The following is a 21,443-nucleotide window of genomic DNA, read 5'->3' as shown; positions in this document are numbered from 1 at the left end:
GTCTTGTAACTAAGGTATGAATGTAACATGGGTTCTCTAATAACAGCTGTTTATAAGTAGAATGGTAGAGATGTGTACCTTTATTTTGTAGAGTTTGTTCTTCTTGTTGAGACAGCAACAGCAGGTGTAAAGGCTACATATCGAACCGTTGTGTTAGTGCTTTTCTGCATGACACTGACAACTGAGCAGCCACTTAATTACGACGCCTTAAAACAGAAGGAGTATGTATAAAAAGCGCTTTCATGGTTACTCCTTCATGGTTATGACATAGTTTCATTTCAAACCCATGTACTAAAATGCAGGGTTAAAATAATTTAAAAAATCAATAAACATGCAGATTATACATCTGATAGAGATAGAGAGTCATAAGTGTGTAATTTCTATGTCTATGCATAAGCTAGATCTGCTAAACGTAATCATTTCACTTCCATCGTATGTGGTTCTGTGTCCTATAAAATGTAAAAAGCTGTGTGATGTAAGTAGAAATGCTTCTAAAGTGAAGTCTGGGGACTCCAGGGGTCATAAAGTATAGCCAGGGGGTCTGCAATTCTTTAAATTCAGTTACAGTGGTGGAAATCACAACCCACTATTATCACAGTTATTATATTTATTATCAAGTTCTGATAATTAAAAGCATGTTCATTTGATTACTTGATTTAAATAAGTTTAATTAAAATCTCAATAACTCGAAATCAAGTCACCTATAAATAATGTCAAGTTCAACCTAATGCATGTGGAAAGTTCAGCAATAAAAACTTTATAGCTCCACTATATATTCAGAATATAAATGTAACATTTCAATAATAAATGAGATTGATATTAGAATTGTTGGAGTATGTTCAGAAGGTGTAAGAGAAATCTAGTTTAATGTTAGAGGTCCTCGGCAGGGAAAGAATTTGAGAGCCTCTGGGTTAGTGGATGTATCTTGTGAACTCACACAGCAGACCAAACTGCAGAAGCTTATTCAAATCTTCTTTCTACATTCATTATATCTCTCAATCAGTTGAATTTTGGCTCGGGATGTTCTGGGGTTACAGAAAGCGTGAGCTGTAGCTCTGATTTCCTGGCAACGTTTTTTTCTTACTCGATTACAGCATTATAGTGAAATAGGACACAGGCAATCTGAGTACAGACTGGAAATGACTATTGTTGTGGAGTATTAAATGACCTGATAAGCGAATCATCACAGACACACTGTGACATCAAATAAAGTGAATGAAGAATCAAATGCTTTTACAGGCTTTCTTAAAAACAACATTTATTAACAATCCCACCAGAGGAGGAAAAAAAACCACAGTTGTCTCTATCTTTTTTTTCTGGTATAGTCTTTTACATGGCGAATGGTGGGTGAGAAGAAGGAGGTGGATACTGAGGGAGGTGTGCAGGCACTTAGTGGGAGCAGCTGGGACACGGTTGAAGGCCGTTCTCGTTGCATGCAGTGCACTTGAGGGCTTTGAATGAGTCCGTGAAGCAGTTCCTGAACACAGACATCTTGCTGCCATGGCACATAGAGCAGGGCATGAAGGCAAAGCCGCCACACGTCTGGCATGTGTGGGGGTGCTGTACCCTCTGTGGAGCAAAACACATACACGCACACACACACACACACACACACACACACACACACACGAGAGAAAGGCAGCTGTGGAAGTGTGGGTTACTTTTATGGGGGAACTGGTGCAGGCTTTATCTATGAGAGCCTGAGTCACACCAGTGCAGCATATGACTCATGAATGGTGTGTGTGTGTGTGTGTGTTTTTATATCTTGGTTGGGTACCAGATGTCCCCACAAGGATAGGAATATCTGACAGTTTTGATCTTGTGGAGATATTTGGCTGGTCCCCATGAACAAACCTACAAAAGCTTGTATTTAAAGAACTAAAAGGTTTCATTTTGGTTACCATGGTTAAGGTTACGGTTACATTTAGGTGTAGGCATCTTTATTAATTATGTCAGTGGAAGGTCCTCACAAGGATAGTAAGACAAACGTGTGTGTTTGTATGTGTGTGTGTGAGTGTGCGCAAATGCTGTTTCATTTGCTGAAGCAATATTGACATTATCCATTATTCACATGACATTTATTGATGCTAATCCATAATTTATGACAGTTTACTGATGTATGAGTACTTACTCATGTCATAACTCAGACTTCAGTGCTCTTTAACATTTCTCTCACATCCTGACTTGATTTCCTTTTTTGCAAAGATCACTGTCAGCTCCTTTAACAGCTCTATTCCTGCACTGGATTCTGCCTCACTTGTAATCCACTTGGGATAAACGTGTCTGCCAAATTAATGCATTAATTAATATGTGACACTTTTAGGAAAAAAAAGGCTTCCTTAAGGATTCTTTGGATAATTAAGGGTTCTTAGCTTCTACTTGAAACCTTGTAACCGTGTTTGTAATATCTACATAGAGCTACATATAGGCTTTAAGAGATTCCCAATGCTTAAAGAGAAACCCAAAGCTAATTAGGGTTCTACATTCTTTCGTTTATTCATCTTCAGTAAGTGCTTTATCCTGGTAGGGGCTGTGGTGAATCCAGAGTCTATTCCAGAAACACTGGGCACAGGGAGGGAATACACACTGGATAGGATGCCGGTCCATCACATGGCACCATACACACACATTTACACACTCATTTACACCTAGGGGCAATCTAGAGTCAGCAGTGCTGTTGGTGGGAAGTGGGAGGAAACTGGAGAATCCAGAGGAAACCCAGGCGAACATGCTTACTGAGGCCCGATCGGTAACGTTACCCACTGCAACACCATGAAACCCGGGGTTCTAACCTTTTTTAACTTTAGAATGTTTAACATCTTTCTCTAAGAGTAATTCTCAAGATCTAGTGAATGTAATTCTCACTGAGAACTAGAGAATACATTATACCTAAGTACAAGTGGAGATATTTTCTACCCCTATACAGTATATAAATCTTACTGGCCATAAACTATATGAAAAGTCAACAACTTCTACTAAGATTTCATGATTAAACCTCAAACAGTAAAATATAAAAATCAAGGAATAAATATAAGTGACCTGAGAACTGTTTGGAACCTTTCATTTTAATAGAAACAATCTGAAACTAACTGGGGAAAAAAAAGTCTTGATCATGATCTTGACTCTGTTTCGGTATCTGTGGAACCAATCTTCAGGCTTTGTTGGTTTAGTGCGCGCCTTTGATAAAGCACATATGTAAAGCCTCATTAGGATCTCAGCTAGTAAAGGTTTAAGACTTTGATATAACTTCAACTTTTTCTTCTTTAATTGCCATTCAGAGTCTTTTTGTTTGGTCTGTGGCACTAACAGTCATTAAACTTTCATAAAAACATAAGAAATTCCAGGTGATTTGACTGGCGGTGGATGCTGAGAGTCATAAACTATATGTTTTACAAGCAAACAGGACGCAAACTGCAAAAAATGACATCTTTGCAAGTGAAAATATCTTGAATATAGTCAAATTTATCTAGTATTTCCTATTATAAGATTACAACAAACCAAATCTAAGATAATTTTGCTAATTTTAAGCATTTATTTCTAGAAAGAAATTAAGACTAATAAGACTATTTCAAGCTTGAAATGAGTAAAAATATCTAGAACTAGGATTTAGTAATCTTATATTTGGTTTGTTCTAATCTTGTATAAGGAAATACTAAATAGATTTGATTATATTCAAGATATTTTAAGATATTGTTAAGATTTTGCACTGCATGTGTGGTGTGTTAGTTTGAAATCCTGGCACAGGTCACAAAACTCACTGAGAATTATATTGTGTAGTCTACCGTTCTGTCATTAATTATAGCTGATCAAAATGGCACTAGCAGTTTAATTTTCTGCCTATTGTCACATGCATTTGACCAAAAAGTGCATTTTCACATGCATTTTACCTCAATTTTAGTCAGGAGATCTTGCAGTTCCCCTGATTCATTCATACTCAGTATTTTCTCTGCACCCTGTAAAAAAAATAAGCAGAGCTTTAAATATATGAATAAAAATGCATGTTTTTGCTTAGCTGTAGAGCATAGAAGGCATCAGTGTCATACATTTCCTAATATACTTTTAATTTATGATGTCACGGCAATACTTAAACCAACTTTTAGTTAATCTTAATAAAGGGAAAATGATATACTATGAGGCCAGTTAAAAGTTTTTTGAACACCTGGAGCTTCTTATGTTTTATTACAGTTTACTCACTATTATTTACAATAATCACTATTATTGCTACACACAAAGCTAACTGATACAGAATAGCAGGTAAATAAGAGAATTTAAATCTACCTGGAGCTTATTAACTGCTCGGTCTCAGCTCCTAATGGGACTCTAAATGGGTGTTTTATTAAGAACAGGTACACTTGGACGGCTAAACTGGTCAAACCAATAGATAAAATACTCATAGCCAGTATTCGACTTAACTGTAAATCATAAATATGTGGTGTGTTGCAAGAGCCTACTAAGAGCCTTAAGTCTAGATTGTTCTAATTATTAGCTCTAGTTATTTCTAACATTTCTCAATTCACTAAACCTTCAATAATAAACATTTCTCAGGTCACCTATATTCACTTTAGAGTCATTAAAATGAGATCATTTAAACAAAAATGCTCAAATACTGGGTGTTCAAAAACTTTTGACTGACACCTATAGTCATAATAAATATATTTATATAATCTGATAGTTCTTTATCATGTAAACACACAAGCATAGAGCCAGAATAAAAGCAGAAGTCTCACAGTTTGTAGAGAGAGCACTGACCCCCAGGTAGTGTCCATCGATGAAGACTACAGGGAGGGAAGGGGGCTCTCCTACCCTTCTGCAGCGCACCTCCAGCTCCTTGCCATACTCACTGTCCAGAGCAATGTTCTTCTCCATGAACTTCACCCTGTGGTTCTGGAAAATCTTGCGCACCAGCTCGCAGCGTTCAAACGTCGTCCTGACCACACGGAAACTGGTGGTGTAGATCACGATCCGGCCAAACTCCAGAGTCAGCTCAGGCTACGGTGCAGAGAAAAATACCAACAGAGGTGACTTCAGCTCATTTAATCAAGTGAGCTTAAATTTCTGTCCCTTTCTGAAATGTATGATATGCATTCATACGCTGCCAACCCTATGCGGACTGTGAGGACTTTGAGGAAGACAACAACCTACGTAACTATAAATAAATACAGAAAGGACATTGTTCATATCACACTCTCCAGTGTCACCCAAATGAGGATGGGTTCCCTTTTGAGTCTGGTTCCTCTCAAGGTTTCTTCCTCATATCATCTAAGGGAGTTTTTCCTTGCCACAGTCGCCTCAGTCGCCTCAGGCTTGCTCACTAGGGATAATTCTGTCTAAGATCTAGGACTGTTTGCATGTTTTTGTTTCTGTTTGCACGCTTTTTCTTTCTTATGTTCTGTAAAGCTGCTTTGAGACAATGTTCACTGTTAAAAGCGCTATACAAATAAAATTGAATTGAATTGAATTGAATTGAATACGCATTCAAGAGCTTGTTCTGTAAAGCTGGTCTGGGTGAGTCCATGATTGGGTGCCATGATATTGCATGTAAATATGCATGTAACATCCTTTTCCATGAGAAAAATCTACATTTAATTATCCCACAATATTCACCCAACCCCTTTACCTGATCACATTCACTCTATACCACATGTATCACTTTTTCAACAGGAAATTGCATCACATGAATTTCCTGAAGATCACGTGAAGAAGAAAAATAAGTTCTCTCATTTTTTTCTTGATTTTCGATGATATTGTGATATTGACTGATGAGGTTTGTTAGAAAGTGCCACTGTGTTACCCAAATTATAGTAATTTTAGGTCAATAGAAAGTAATTAATGTCCAAAAGGAGCAAAATGCAGCAAATCAGTAAAGAAACCTTGTAAACAGTATGTAAACATATTGTTGCCTGAGATGAGTTTGATGCAAGCAAATGGTTAAACGCATGTTTTCTTAGATTCAGTGTTGTAAAAAGAAGTTTCATTTTAAGAGTTACAAAGGCTAAAAAGCACAATAATCATGGCATCACCCTTCTGTTGTTAAAAGCACTACACAAACATATGAATTGAAGTTAATTCAACAGTGCACTGTGACAAATTGCCGTCCCATGCGGGGTGTATTCCCGCTTCACGTCCAGCATTCCCGGGATAGACTCTGGATTTACTATAACTCTGACCAGGATAAATGCTTACTGAAGATGAATGAATGAATGAATAAATTACACTGAATCATTGATCAGTGATTAAAAAACACACCACAATCAAAATACATATAAAAATATCATTTAGCCCTATTTCCTCATATTTGCAATAAATTCTTTCATTTTGGTTTTGCAAGCACTCGTGGGATTTTGTGGGCCACTGTGACTGTGATCACATTTGTACTTCTGGCACATCAAGTCATGTGTTAAAGTGTGAATCAGATCTTCACACTTCACACTCTGTAGTGTGTGAGATACTAAAAAAGTGCATATGCCAAAATGTGACTGTGCAAAGCAAATGTAAGTAGAAATATAATAGAATATAATAGAAATACTTAACGTAAGTAGGAAAAGCGTCTCTAGAGATGAGAGGTTCTTGAAAATGCTTGAAAATGCAAGAGCATGAAAACTTACAAAAACACAGAAGATCCACAAATGTTACCATTAACATTGTATATAATAAAATGACATATCTGATCAGGTTGATTTGGAATTTTACTGTAGGAATGCTGTAGGAATTTTACAAAGAGTCAGTAACATTTTAATCTTTTCATAAACAGTGATGAGCAGCGTTTCAGTGCCGCACTTAACGATGGCACTGATCTAAAGTGATTAAATCACAGTTAGGAATTTAAGAACAGTGTCAGTTCAAAACTAAAACCACTAAAGGAGAAACAATCCAGTATGAGTTCTGTCAGAAAAACAGTTCTGAATGCAAAAGCCAGCAGTCTATGGCATAGTTCATTCCCTCATCTTAGCAACTGAAAATATCTTAACTATCCTAAATTTATCTCATATTTCCTATTTTACAATTACAATAAACCAAATATAAGATAATTAAACCTATTTCTAGATATGTTTTACTAATTTCAAGCTTGAAAGTGTCGTGTTCTATTGGCAGATTTTTTTTTTTCATTTTCTAGAAAGCAAAGCAAAAAGATCTGCCAATATAATATGAAAATTTAAAGCTTGAAATGAGTAAAAGCATCTAAAAACAAGCTGAATAATCTTAAATTTGATTTATAATAATTTCCTAATAAGAAATATTAGATAAATTCACCCATATTAAAGATATTTTTATCTACTATTGGATTTTTTTTGTTTGTTTGTTTTTTTGCAGTGTTCATTCATTGATTCATTCATTGATACATTCATTGATTCACTCATTCATTCATCTTCAGTAACCTTAGTCTATCATAGTCAGAGTCAAAGTGGATCCGGAGTCTATCCTGAGTGTGAAGCAGAAACGGGACGCCAGTCCATCACAAGGCACCAGGCACAGATAATCACACACTCATTCACACCTTGGGCGTATTTTTGGGAGGTTGGAGGAAACCAGAGAACCTGGATGAAACTTGCATGAACATGGGGAGAACATGCACAGAAATTCTGCTTTCTTTCTTTCTTTCTTTCTTGAAAAAAAAAAACAGTGTCTTAGCTGCAACACAACCTACAAGACAATTTCTAATAAATCTGTGTCTCACTCGTTACACTGTTAAAGGATTGACCTTAGCGCAAAGTAACTCTGCCAGGAGCTTGACAAACATTTGACTTCATTTATTTCAGACTCAAAAGATAATAACCTTCAATGTGATGGGAATCTTTTAATCTTCTACTGTAATTTCTGCCCTTAGTTTAGTCAGATTTTTCAAATTTCTTTGAAGGAAATTTTGCGGCGCAGCATGTAGCGTTGCTGCCTGACAGCTCCAAAGCCCCCTGCTTGAGCCTGAGCTCTGGTTTCTGTCTGTGCAGAGTTTTGTTTTCCTCGTGTCTGTGTAGATTTCCTCTCCTCTCCCAAAAACATGCTGGTTTAAAAAAACTTGCCCCTGCACGTGAACAAGTGTATGAATGTGTGTGTGTCCCATCCAGGGTGTATTCCTGTCACACTCACAGTGCTCCCAGGAGAAGCTTCAGATACACTGCGACCGTGACTGGGATAATGCGAACACTGTTTGGTGGACTGTGCATTGGCAGTACTCTTGTTGATACAATGACATGTCTGTCAATGTGCCAGAGTGTTAACTGAACCATATATTAGTAATTATAATCCTTTACACATGTGTATTTGCTAAATTCCACCACTAGCACATCTGGTTTGTCAAATCAATGTGTAATGAAGCTTACTTGGATGTGGTGGTGAATTTAATCAGTACATGGAACAGCTGGGGGTGCCTTGTGGAGAAGTTTGGGAAACATGCCTGTGTTGTTCAAATTTGCAAAATATCAGGAACTTTTTGGAAAATCCAATTTTTTTTTTTTTTGGTACATTTGGTAGTGATAACATGAATAACATGAATTTATTTTAATGCTATATACCAAATATACGAAGTAACCATTTACTGCCTATATAAATAATTTTAAAAATGATTTTCATGAGATTTTATGCTTGGACTTCATGGACTTTGTGACTAAAAGTACAATCTATAATGAAGGACCTGCAGATTTACTTCATCACAGAAAATGATTATATTAACTTGTTTTTGTATACTGTATCACACTCTCTAATTTAAACAAGTTAAACTCAATACTCCAGAAAATGTTAGATCTAACTCCGCAAATTCAACTGCACAAATAGTACCAGTGCATTGAACTTGATATCACACAAAAGCCATTGAGAGATCAGTGAGCAGAAAGTGGAAGTCGGGGGAAATTCATTAAGCTGATTAACTTAGCTGAAACACTTAAAGAAATCTCTCATTAATCTTTCATTGTACAGTGACCTTGTCCTCTGAGACAGCTCGTTTGCCCAGCCAGAGCATAAGAGAGTTAGAGAGGATGCGTAACCAATAGCTGGTCAGGAAGGAGACTCTGACCCCCCTGCTGAGGATACCTGGGACGGACGATTCTTTAAAAGAAATTGCTCTACTGAGTTGGAGAAAAGGTTCTTTTTTCTGTATGAGGCCCTAACGCATTATTAGGACAAATCTAATTCAAATTCTGTTCGTATTGGAATGAGAAAAGCAAGAAGAGCTTGTGAAATGAAATATTCAGGTGGTTCAGTGTGTATCTTTGGGATATCTACTCAGCTCTAGAGCATCCTTTAAATTTTTGTGTTTAAATTATTTACCTCAGTGACTTTGGTCAGGTTGTCAAATACTATTTGACCAGCGCTGACTTTGTGCTTGACTCCCCGCACTGTCCCATTCTTGCTCAGGATGTTGACCCGTTTGGTGCTGAACACTCTGTCCTTGTCCTTGGCTCCAGCATACACGAGCAAGTCATCTGGTTCACTCTCGCTGTCGTCCAACTCAGAGCCCAGGTACACTGCAATGTGACCATTGGGCTCTCCACTGGTGGATGGTGTGCTGGCTCGCTCTACTTCCGAGCTACTGGTGCAGTCAGAGTCCAGAGAGTCAGACGGCCCATCATCTTTAAACATCTCCTTCAGCACCCGGCCGCTGCTCCCTGAAGCCACCCTGAACCTCACCCGCTTCTGGGGCTTTTTGCCCTCCAATGATAACAAAGTCCCCTCCATTGCGTCTCCAAAACAGCTTACATCTTCCACAGAATGTTGCTTTAATCCACCGGTTTCTTAAGCAGGTCAGCAGGGTTATCCTTTATTTCGCCATAATTCCCAGCAGTGTTTAGTGGTACAAAATCCCCTGGAAAAGGCTGAGCTCTGAGGCAGACTTCAGCAGCCTCATTGCCAGTGTTACTGAGCAAGTTAATAATGCATGCATGTGTGCCATGGTTACTGAGAAAGCAAGCCATGACGAAACCGATCGTGCTCTTTAAATTTTCATCACACTTTGAATTTTTTTTTTTTCTCAGTAGTGTTGAGACAGTTGCATGGGCAGTTTGAAGGCAATTTAAAAATGTTCATCTCCCTTTTAAGAAACAGTTTATGTGAAAAGGTTTTTTTGGATTATGATGGACAATTTAAGCTAAGAGACTAGCAGCTTTATTTATAATTCATTCAGGTTAGGCTGTAAGTGCATGTTTTGAGTGATGCATTGATTTGTATTTCATGAACTTATTTTTATACAGAATACAGAAGGCTACGGGATCTTTGGCAGGTACATCAGAAAGGAAAGGTTTTATATTTTCATGCATTGTTCTTTTATATCTGCAGCATCAGAGCGGCCTTTTATGTACCACTTACAGAAATTAAACTGGGTCTACAACTACACACCTGCTGCACAACGACAAATGAGTGCCATATGGAGAAACTGATCTGTTCTCTTATTGGCTGCTGTTTACCTTCATGAGCCGTCTTGTGCAGCTGCTGGCTGAAGAACTCCACTCAGCAGACCCCTAGCAGGCCACTTAATACTAACACCTGGGTTGGATCACAGGTGGTGATATGGCTGTCTGGACATGTGATACATCAGGTGCAAATGAAACAAAGTTGTTTCAATGGAGCATGTCATTGTAGGGGTTTCCACCAAATCCAATGGAAGCATCAGGCCTTCGGTGAAAGATCTTCAGAGGTCTGCACAATTTCACTGTATTTCTGTCAGATTTTTTTGGAAGCTGTTTGTTTGTTTGTTTGTTTGTTTTATCTCATGTCCTACCCTGGACACTTTCTATAATATTTGGTGAAGTTTTCCTCACATGTAGGCTGCTCTTAATAAAAATGTTGGTCGCTGAAAACAGGAGAAAAAAACAAATGACGTGAACTACCAACATCCAACCAGTCTAACCAATCTCTGTTTGCCTGTCAATCATGTTCCCTGTCAATTTAAAACCTCTGCCTTTTAGAATTATAATATCATTCAGGTTTTTGGATCCAAAGTCAATCTCAAGGACACTGGCTGCAAGGCAGAAATACACCCTTGGATGGGATGGAAGTCCATCGCAGGACACCATGCACACACACACATTCAGACACTCCATCACACCTAAGGGTAACATAGAGCCACTAATCCACCTACTGGCATGTTTGTAAGGTAGGAGGAAATTGGAAAACTCAGAGGAATCAAGGGGAGTATATGCAAAACCCTGCACAAACAGCAACCTGAGCATAGGATCGAACAATGGACCCTGGCGCTGTGAGGCAGCAATGCTGCCCGCCGCACCACCATGCTGCCCTGTTTGAATGTTTATGTATACAAAACAGCAGCTTCAGCTAATTTCAATTTCACACAGCAGTCATCGTGTTGCATCAGACTCGTCCAAAGCAGTTCCGTGTAAAGGGGCTTATCTTATAAAGAGTTAGCTAGCAGATACACTCTAACCAGTCCCTGTGCTCCACTGACAGAAAGACTGCCACTTTGTTCCATTATGAAGCTCTACCAATTTAAAAAAAAACATTCAGAAAGAGGCCTTGCAAACTGCATATCATTAAAACAGATTCAGTCTGAGGACAACTGTGAGCCATGACCTGGCCAGACCATTCCAGCTGACTGCTCTAATGGTAATCATGTACCTGAATCTCTCATTTATACTGCAATGACTCTCTCTTGTCTCTGTTACAGGATGCCCAGGTCTGGTTTCTGTTACTTCCCTTTATTGTCAGGGTCAGTTCTGTTGGCTCTGGAGGCTTTGGTGCATTATGGGATTTCTGTGCCTCTTGTTATAAGGGACATATAGACAGTGAATGATGAATGATGAATGATGATGTCAGTTAGGGAGGCATCAGTGGTGCCATACACATTATCTCTGTTTATGCAACATGCTGATGACCTTCACTGAGCACGCCAAGGGTGAACTAAATGCAACACCACATGAAAAAGGACCATGACGTTGTCTGAAGTGAATAAATTACAGTTAAAAAACAAGCCACACTTGTGAGTTACATTAAGTCAACTGCAACCTAGTAACACATCAGCTAGGAAAGAAGTCTGAGTATTAGAACTTTGATATGTGAGATTTCAAAGCAAAACGAGGCAAATAACAACGTTCAAGAGAAACAGTCTCAAAGGTCACTTCATTGCTCCCATAACACCAACTAGGCATCTGTTTGCGTTGCTAGTTGTTGTTACGGGAGCAATGAAGTGAGGAAATGTACAGAAAAAGAGCATTCTCAGAACTTTAGAATCCCTTGAAATGAATGTCATGTTTTGACAACAGCTATTATCTCATTAACCAACCAGTCTTTCACCTCCTACAGCTGCAGAAGCACTTTGCCTCCGTAACTTTATCTGAAGCGTCCTGTTTTTCTAAAAACTTTGTGTACTTCTCTTACCTTTCACCACACCTACACTAATTACTTAAGTGCACTGCCACTGTTAATCCCTGGATTCTTGTTTTATGGCTGCTCCCTATTTGTTCCTGGTGCCAGTGCTTTGCATACTGGGCATATTCATCCCTCTGTGTGTGGTCTAACCCTGTGCTTTACCTTCCTGTGTGTGTTTGTGTGTATTGTTGAAGTGTAGTTCTGTGGGTGTTCACTTTCTCTCTGTTGGTGGTTGTAAATCTAACTTTCAATTAACAATGTTCCCTTCCTCAGATCATGTTTCATTGCTGATATAATGTTGTAATATATATAAAATGAGGCCACCTAGTGGTTCGGGGTCTGTTAGCACCTGCTTGCACTGCTCACAGCTAGAACTGACCCTGCTGACAGAGACAGAAGGACCCTTAGGATAGCTGTTAAATGCCCCAGAAGTATAGCCACAAAAATAGCCACAAAATTGCACACATCTATGACCCAATCTCAACAAGCTGTGAGCTTCACAAAGTTGAAATTCACAGCATGCCTTCCATTTGGCTACTTTTATATTAAAAGACCAATGTGCACAGATGCGTAACATGGTGTAAGGAGCACAAACTTGAAGCAACAGAAAGCAGTAATAGCTGCAATGAATATAATTTAATACATGAGCCAAGGTAATCAGCAACAGATTACTGATACAACAACTACTGCATTCCAGCCACATGTCTCCCAAATTAAAAGCAATGTAGGCAGAATATTTCCTTTATTTCCTTTATTTCCTTTAAATACTGCAATTAAACAAGAATTACTAATAAAATGTAAATCATGCCATCAGTAAAAGGAATAACAGTTAATTTATGCATCATATATAGAGTATTTGGTGTAAATTTTCACTTCCTGAATTTTATGCAACTGAGCAAATATAATTCCCAGACTGTGTTTATGTCATGACAAATATTTGCTACACATGAATGAATGAATTAATAAGAGAGGGATTCTGAACAAATGAAATCAGCATTGATGGTGAAAAAGGTCTCTGCTAGGACAGAACCAGCAGGGGGCAGGCTCTGATCTACCTGCTCACTGAATCCCAAACCCCTAATGACAGGTGAGACAGATACAGCAATATTCTAGTCTGAATGTTAGACACATCTAACATGATGTAAGCCTGAGCCAGACAGGGGAAAGAAATGAATAGAAATGGGCACATATTGATTTAAGGTGTGATGAATGTTTTCAGGCTGTTCAATATCAAACACCATAGTCTAGTGTGAAAATGATATATTTGTGGGTAATATTTTGTAGGTTACAGTTACTTCACTCTAGAGAACTAGCACCTAATGCAAAATGAATGTCTCTTTTAATCTCCTAAATTAAACTCTCAGCCTGTCACACTTACACATTACTGTATTTTTCAGAAAAATTATACTTTACTGTCATTTTATATGAAAATACGGTTGAAAATGGTTCTATTTTGCATTCTTTTCAAATTGAATACAAAATTTTCATTACAAATTATATTATTAGTAAGAGCTTGTGTGAAAAGTAGAATTGTAGAATATTTCCATGAATTTCTGAGAGTTTCTTAGTATCTGGTATGTCCCTTTTTGCTTTAATGACAGCGTGCACTCGAGCTAGCATGGACTCCACATGTTTCTACAAACAAAGAATATTGAATATTTAAGACATTGAACATTTACTTTCTTTGTTAATTTATTTTATTTTATATTATTATTATTTTTTCAAAATTCTAAAACTTTCTGTTTTCCAGTTGTAAATGAATAAAAAAATTCTCAGATTGTCAATGTAGTCTCTGATGTTTGGACCGCACTTTGTATTCAGTACAGCAAAATCAGACGGGTTTTAGAGCACAGGGGCTGCTATGGTGTGGCAGCAAATGAGGATAAAGGGGCTTTGCACATGCTCAGTGGTGGTTGAGACTCAAAGTACCAGCTCTCTGTTCACAGAGCTTTAACTGCTGAGATCTTTATATACTCACCTCTTTAAATCTGTATTTATATATTGCTATGTAATGATACTGAATATAGGCCTACTGGACACTTCATTAAAGCACAGATATATTGAAGATATATAGCAATGAATGCTAAACACAATAATAACCTGACATAGTCTTTATTTTAAACTCAAGCCACCATGGCACTGTAAATAGCCCCGATCCACCACTGAAAGACCGTCACACGGCTTATGAACTAAATAAATCTGAGGGTGTCTGTGTTTTAATTAGCCTTACTGATCAATAACCTCTAAGCTGACTGTTCTCTAATCCCCAGGCCTTATTGTCCCTGTGAATACTCAGCTGTTGCTGGCCAAGACATTTGTTAGAAATAGGTGCTGCTGATTGTGTTGTATGGAAAGATTTGCCCCTTTGCCAGGGCAGGTGGTGCTTTCAGACTGCTGACTGAGTGACAGACACTGATTGCACTTTTTTTTTTTTTTTTTTGCTGGAGTGGATTAGCTCTGTTTACTGTGATCACCAAGCATCCATGAGAAATCAACTGAGCCAGCTTGTTTTGTACATATTGTTTCCATTCACTATGGTTTTGGATCCTGAAAAATAGACTGTTGATATATAAATGTACTGGCCAACCTCTATGTATTTTCCCTAAACAGTGTTGATAGTGAACAGGGTCCAGTGTATGGGCCCAAACAAATGTTTTTTAACATTTCTACAATATTTTTAAAAATATATGTTTTTTTTTTTCTAAAATGTATTTTATTTATTCGATTTTATTCTAAAATAGGAGCAATCATAGTGAAATAATTGTTTTTATAAATTTTCTTACTGAAGTTGGATCTCACAGATGAAACAAAAAAAATTAATATGATTATAAGAACATAAATTGTAGCATGTCATTCTTTTTTGTTTGAAACAATAAAAATAGATACACAGGCACTTGGTCAAGAATTTGCCTTTTATACAAAAAATCTGTACATTTCTAAAAGAAAGCAACATTATTAGACACTAGTTTAAACAAAACATTTTATTGATTTGCACTGAAGTACTCTAATGTATTGCTGAAGGGAAAAAGCCTTTATGGTCTTTGATAAGAATAGTCTCTTACATTGAGCGGCTTTTAATTATTTAGAGGTTTCTTCAGGAGCAATTGAATGTGAGAGTCAGGTATATATAATTAGGGAAGCATTAAAACTCAACATCTTTCATTCATTTATGCATCTTCAGTTATCAGGGTCAGAATAGTATGAAGAAGTGAAGCTGGGGCTGATTTCTTTCTAGCCCAGACTGTAGATTCATGCAGCCTATGAGTGACAGTTGTGTAAGGTGTTTACACAGAGTGAAACAGGAATGAGATTATTTACTCTATCATCCTTTTGTTAGACCAAGCACACACTCAAAATGGCAGTCAAAAAAAAGATATTACACAAAAGAACAGAGAAGCATAAGTTTAGTATGAAATGGTTATAACTTTCCTTTTTACTGTGTTTGGTGTTTGTAGGATACACAGTAGAGAATTACAGACTTGAAACACATTTTAAAAAATTGTGAATGCTGCTGCCTATCTGTGTGTGTAATACTTTTCCCCATCATGCTTATCATTTATCATTTCATTGATGAGATCTTGTCATATAATGCATTGCTTGACCCTAATAGTCTCATTATCTTACTGTTGATAGATATCACGACTTGACATTTGCATTTGTTATTGCATGGATCCTGACCCATATAGCAGGATGTTCATACAGTGCATATTGTTTCACTGATGGTTGTGAGAGCTTGGTACTGCAGTGACTGAAGCACATATACAGAAACAGCATGGTGACAATGATAATGGTTAGAAGCCAAGAGTGGGAACACTGCTATATTAGATTAGTAAGCTTATTTCATCCTGCAATGAAAAATGCCATAATGCAGTAATAGACAAATAATACAGTCTGTAAATGGAAGAAAACTTCATTTACATGGCAAAATGAACACAGATGCTTTAGGCAATGCTGTGAAGCTCTATAAATACACGTGATGTTAGATGTTAGAAAATGGTGTGGAGCTAATTTACATCTTTTTAAGACAGCGATGTTATCTGTTAATCACACTTCTCAAAGGAGGACTTCCTGTCTGTCAGTGCTTCTTCTCTACACAGCCCTCAGGACACTGAGACACCAAAATCGATGTATCAGTGTCTATACATCTTTCAAACCTGGCAGATGTCAATCCTGATCTCCATGTCTCTATCGTGGCTATTATGGGTGGTTTATTTCTAGAATCATGCCTGGTGGATGGCTGTTATCAGTTCAGATGTTCTCAGAACTAATAAATCAAATGCTTGTCAGTGTAGCACCTCTACCAGCCAGGGAAATAAGGAGGAGCCAGGCTGTGTTGCAATAATATGCACTCGTACTGACTTTGTAACACTGTAAATATGAGTTATCGTATTTGCCTGTGGATGTGTTCGTGCATGTGTGTGCAGTTGTGTGTGTTAGTGGTTTGTGTGTGTGTCTGTGCATGGATTGGGAGCACGAGTCATTATTTAGACTGATACAAACCCATAGATGAAGCCAGCACACACAATCAGAGGCAGGCTTCTTGTCACTGTTGCTAGGCAACACCAGGAGCTTTAGGCCCAAAATGTCTGTGCAGACGTGCGATGTGGAGGAGAGGAGACATCAGTGGAAATGATACCCCACCATTAGGCTGTACGAGATTACAACAATTTATTGAATGTTCCATGAAGAAAACACAATAATCAGTCATTTTGCTTTAGTGCATTAGAGAATATTACCTTTAAATAAAATTGGTTTCATTTTGCATTACGGTTTTCAAATATGATCAAACGTCCTAGGTTTCGAATTGAGATAAATCATGGTACCTTCTCTTTCTTTATGTTATCCTGAAACAGTTACGCTGTGACAAAAGAATTAGTATTAAATGCAATGATAACTAAAACAAGTTAGTTGTATTTAAGTGTAGCTTAATTGTGCCCACTGAGTCAAAAGGATCCAAATGACCACCATAGGACGACTGCTGACCAGATGTTATGTTTGAAGAGGTCTGCTTTCTCAGCACAGCAGTGGCACAGATACGGGTAGTGTGTGTTGCGCTCATTCGAGTGTATTAAGCACATCAGTGTTGCTGGGATTTTTAACCACAGTGGACATTTACTGGCCACTTAATTAGACCATAGCTCAACTTATTCACGCTCCATTTGTGTTAATTGTCCTTTAGGCCTTCATCAGTACCACTTTCTGACCACAGGACTGGTGTTGGCAGAATATTTTTGGAGGGGTTTAAGTTTCCGGCAATGTTGCTCGTATCAGCACCACACACACTGCCATGCAACTGTCACTGACGTGTTGCTGAGTATGGACTGTCACTAAAATTATAACTGGGCAGTAGTGGCCCTGTGGTGGTCTCTTTCCATTGGTGAATAGGGTAAAGAGGGCTGACACAGCAAAAGGAGTTACAATCAAGTACCTGTATACCTACCACGTCAAGTCGAGTCAAGAGTCATTTATTTGTCATTTGCACAGAACACTGGGTACACTGTGCATTGCAATGCTTGTGACAGGGCTCAGATTCAGCGATTGCGAGTACAAACACTTATTAGACATTAACGAACACATATTTAGACATAAATGGTTGAGATGATGCTGTAATGTAATAAGGTAAATGAAAACAGTGGTGGATAATGGCAGAGTAAAAGTGACATGTGGTGTTAAGTAAGGCAGAACAGTAAATACAAGTACAATAAATAGTACATATTCAATCTGAAGGGTAAATATCTAAGTGTCCGGAAGTGGCAGTAACAAAGCGTCACAGCACTAGATGGATTAAGAAGGACTACTGGCTGTTAAGTAGTCTGATGGCTTGAATTTTCACATATCCCAGCTTGTTTGGAAGCTGGGGTCAGAGATGATACAGCACCCCTGAAGCAGATAGGAGTAAGGGCCTTGCTCAAGGGCCCAACAGTGGCAGTTTGGCAGTGCTGGGGATTGATCCCCTAACCTTCAGATCAGTAACTCAGAACCTTAACCGTTGAGCCACCACTGCCCTACTATCAGTGTGTGGTGGGTATGTGGTGGGTTTACCTGATAAGATGGCCAGTGAGTGCACAATGTATGTGTACCTAATAAAGTGGCCACTTGGTGTTATTTATAATCCCAATAACATGCAAATTTCTTACTGCAATCCAAAATAGTAATTATGATGCCTTGAAAAGTGTTATAAAAAGGATATAGTCGTGATCGCCCCAAGCAGTGAGCTGAAGGAGTAGTGTGCAGCTCATTGTCCCTCTGCAATCCCCCTCTAGAAACAATGAGTAACTGCAGCTGGGAATCTCCACCAGAGCATCCTACACATCGCTAACATCGGGGGCAACCCTTACTCTGATCACTTTTTTTAAAAACAATTTTCCTATTATTAAAGTATATTTCATATCTATATATGGGTAGATATTATAATGTATTATATAACACAATTTTTCCTCTCGAATGTCTTAGTTATGGAATTTAATCGACGCTCGCGTTTAGACAGATCTCCCCTATGTGCTCAGAATGGTACAGTCCAGCATGTGAAGCGGCGCTGGTTTCTGACTATTCTCTTATCCACCCTTGTACATTCGCGCGCGCGCGTCTTCAGTTGTTCGGCGGCTTCACAGAGCCGTGACTCGGACTAATGTTCGTCGGTTAGCGGAACCATGAGTGTCAGTCAGAAATAAATGGTTGTATAGCGGAGGGTGAGGGTGGAGACGTTAGTCTGTTGACCGCGAGTGGCGCTGAAGAAATTCCTAGACAGGAGAGAGAGCAGAAAGCGCGTGAGTGAGTGCGTGCGGCAGACAGGTGCTCGCCTCGCGCGCCGTGTGTGTGGCTGAGATGCCGCCCGTGCACAGAACCATGTCAGATCTGCGCTCACGTGCTGAAGGTAAGACATGCATAACCGCAGAGATAATCTGTTTATGTTGGCTCTTGGCAAGTGTGAGCGGCACCACCCATGAGCTGAAGGTTTCTGTGGTGGACAAACTGTTGCGAGATGGAATGAAGCATCTCAGGGTTCTCAGGAGCAGTGCAGCACACTTCAGCTGATCAGAGGAACTCTGGGCTTCCTGACAGCTAAATGCATCACCCCCTGGCACAATGTTTAGTCTTCTTGGACAATTCGTCTTCTCTCAGGTCCCCTGTCAACTTACAAGTGTCCCCTTCAGCTGATGTTCTTGATCTACTGCTTATACTGACTGTAGCAAGCATTGCAGAGCTGCTTTAAAGGTGCAATAGTCGATTTTTTCATTCCATACTTGTACAAATAACCTTAGTTATACTTGTAAAGCATGAGAAATAAACATTGGATTAATCCCTGGCCTTAGCAAAAGTTAATAAAGTCACTGAGAAAATCTGTTTGGAAAACTGACATCCGGTCCGGAAGGTTTGTTTATGTTTGGATGTGCTTTCTGTCAGTCATTTTATAGGCTGAGTCTCAACTCCAATACTTATACCATGCACTAAAAGTATGTACTCTTTGTGTGAAGAGAAAAGTACATACTTTTGAGTGTGTAGCAAAAGAGTACGCAAGTACTGGGACATACGTCATGTGGGAAGAGAACGTTGTTGCCTAGTTACGCACGCCATCGCCGTAAACAAACTCCTCATTACACTTTCTTTATTAATTTTTCCTTATACCATTTATACTATAGAATTTAATTTACCATTCCCTTGATTTATTTATCCATATTTCATTTACACTGCTATAAAATGCATCCTTGAATTCGGCAACGCAAACCATCACAGAATTCCTCCTCTGTCGCGCAAGGAGTTGTGGGCGATATTAGCTGAAAAAAGAGTCCATGGATCCACACTACGAAAACCTACTGGAAATAGCAGACCATCTGCGTACCTTTGGGCTGCTCATTTCAATATTACTACGATTTGGGACACACTAATTCTAATCTCGGATACTATTTAGGATGGCTAGAAGGCGAATTGAGACGCAGCAATAGACACTCTAAGGGTCACCAAAGAGCCTGGGGCGGAGCTTTGTGAACATGGGCGTGATCTCAAGGAGCAAAAAAAAAAAAAAAAATTCAAATGTTGAATGCACCAAACCGTTCTGAAAAAAAAAAAGAAAGACTAATCTTACCTAATGCACCTTTAACTGATAGGACACTGATGCCAGAGCAGATGGCATTTTCACACCGCTTTATCATGTAGAAAGAGTGTCATTACGGAAAGTCGTTTTGATGATTCCGACTCATATTTTGTTCATTTTTCACAACCGAATCAAGCTAAATAGTCCAAGTCCTGTTCTCCAATGCAGAGAAGCCTAAGCTACATGTTCACAAAGCTCCGCCCCCAGGCTCTTTGGTGACCCTTAGAGTGTCTATTGCTGCGTCTCAATTCGCCTTCTAGCCATCCTAAATAGTATCCGAGATTAGAACCAAACAACACTTATTATACATTTTGGTAGTAAATTACCTTCTGGTAAAGTACTTAATAATGCACTAATGACTGTCCATAGTCTTCCTAATCTTTGGTCAGAAATTCAGTGTTCATGTAGTGGATCTTCTTCATAATCCATTCATAAACATGAAATCATTGAGGCATCAAGTATTCCTAACCCTAGTCCATGTACGTAATGTACATCAGAGGTGAAGCAGATAATGTAGTACCTCTTGTAAGAAGCACTAAATAAGAAGAGCTCCTAAATGACTTCATGTAAATGTTGCTCTTCAGACAGACAGATCCACAGGTTGTTCACCAATTTGCATCTCTGCTGTTTTGAATGGAGAAGACTTCCCCTTTTCACTTTCTCTGTTTAGTTTAAAGCTACACCCAAAGCAGCCATGCCTGATCTGATCACTAAGACACGCAGAAGGGTGATGTGGAGCTAGAAATGGTTAAATGGTCGGCTTGGGCGATGAGAACAGTTGTAGATGAGGCCACTCTCTCAAGGGCCACAGACAATACCGAATATCAAGTTGAATTTTGGCTTAATTTCTGCTTTGGCAGTAGTCAGTATGCTGAGTGTGTTACTAACATTTCTGACTGAGAATCCTTTTCAGCATTTCAGCTTAGTGGAAAATGATTAGAGTTTGACAAGCGTATACAAGCAAATGATGCTTGATTGGAAACGAATAAGTCTGTGTTCAAGGGACTTGTAAATAATTCAACAAATTGGGAGAACGTCGACT

The 21,443-nt window shown here is 38.7% G+C and overlaps 2 protein-coding genes across 5 annotated transcripts in view; one reads left to right on the top strand and one right to left on the bottom strand.

Moving 5' to 3' along the window:
• Positions 1 to 60: 60 nt before the first annotated feature.
• On the bottom strand, positions 61 to 9,797 carry grxcr1a (glutaredoxin and cysteine rich domain containing 1 a). Its single transcript, XM_026918545.3, has 4 exons — positions 9,259 to 9,797; positions 4,750 to 4,989; positions 3,888 to 3,953; positions 61 to 1,569 (listed from the first exon to the last, which is right to left on the bottom strand). Exons 1-4 carry the CDS (start codon positions 9,664 to 9,666, stop codon positions 1,390 to 1,392), a joined length of 894 nt encoding a protein of 297 aa, XP_026774346.1. The 5' UTR covers positions 9,667 to 9,797; the 3' UTR covers positions 61 to 1,389.
• Positions 9,798 to 18,856: 9,059 nt separating this feature from the next.
• The window catches only part of atp8a1 (ATPase phospholipid transporting 8A1), a 131,707-nt gene continuing 129,120 nt past the window's right edge, over positions 18,857 to 21,443 (top strand). For 3 of the 4 annotated variants that reach the window (XM_034305805.2, XM_034305807.2, XM_034305804.2), the window contains exon 1: positions 18,858 to 19,183. In XM_034305805.2, coding sequence (XP_034161696.2) covers positions 19,135 to 19,183 — 49 coding nt within the window. In that variant the 5' untranslated portion in view covers positions 18,858 to 19,134. Of the gene's footprint in view, positions 19,184 to 21,443 lie in introns of all 4 variants that reach the window. The other variant, XM_053235808.1, reaches the window with a different exon arrangement.

This window comes from Pangasianodon hypophthalmus, chromosome 7, assembly GCF_027358585.1.
Source record: "Pangasianodon hypophthalmus isolate fPanHyp1 chromosome 7, fPanHyp1.pri, whole genome shotgun sequence".
NCBI classification, from domain to species: Eukaryota; Metazoa; Chordata; class Actinopteri; order Siluriformes; family Pangasiidae; genus Pangasianodon; species Pangasianodon hypophthalmus.
The sequence above is the reverse complement of the archived record's forward strand: the minus strand, read 5'-3'. Positions and strand labels throughout refer to the sequence as shown.

Coding starts and splice junctions, on each gene's coding strand:
- grxcr1a (XM_026918545.3), bottom strand. CDS start 9,666: ATGGAGGGGACTTTGTTATCATTGGAGGGCAAAAAGCCCCAGAAGCGG. Junction 4,990..9,258: donor ACCTGACCAAAGTCACTGAG/GTAAATAATTTA, acceptor TCTGCACCGTAG/CCTGAGCTGACTCTGGAGTT. Junction 3,954..4,749: donor TCGATGGACACTACCTGGGG/GTCAGTGCTCTC, acceptor TTTTTTTTACAG/GGTGCAGAGAAAATACTGAG.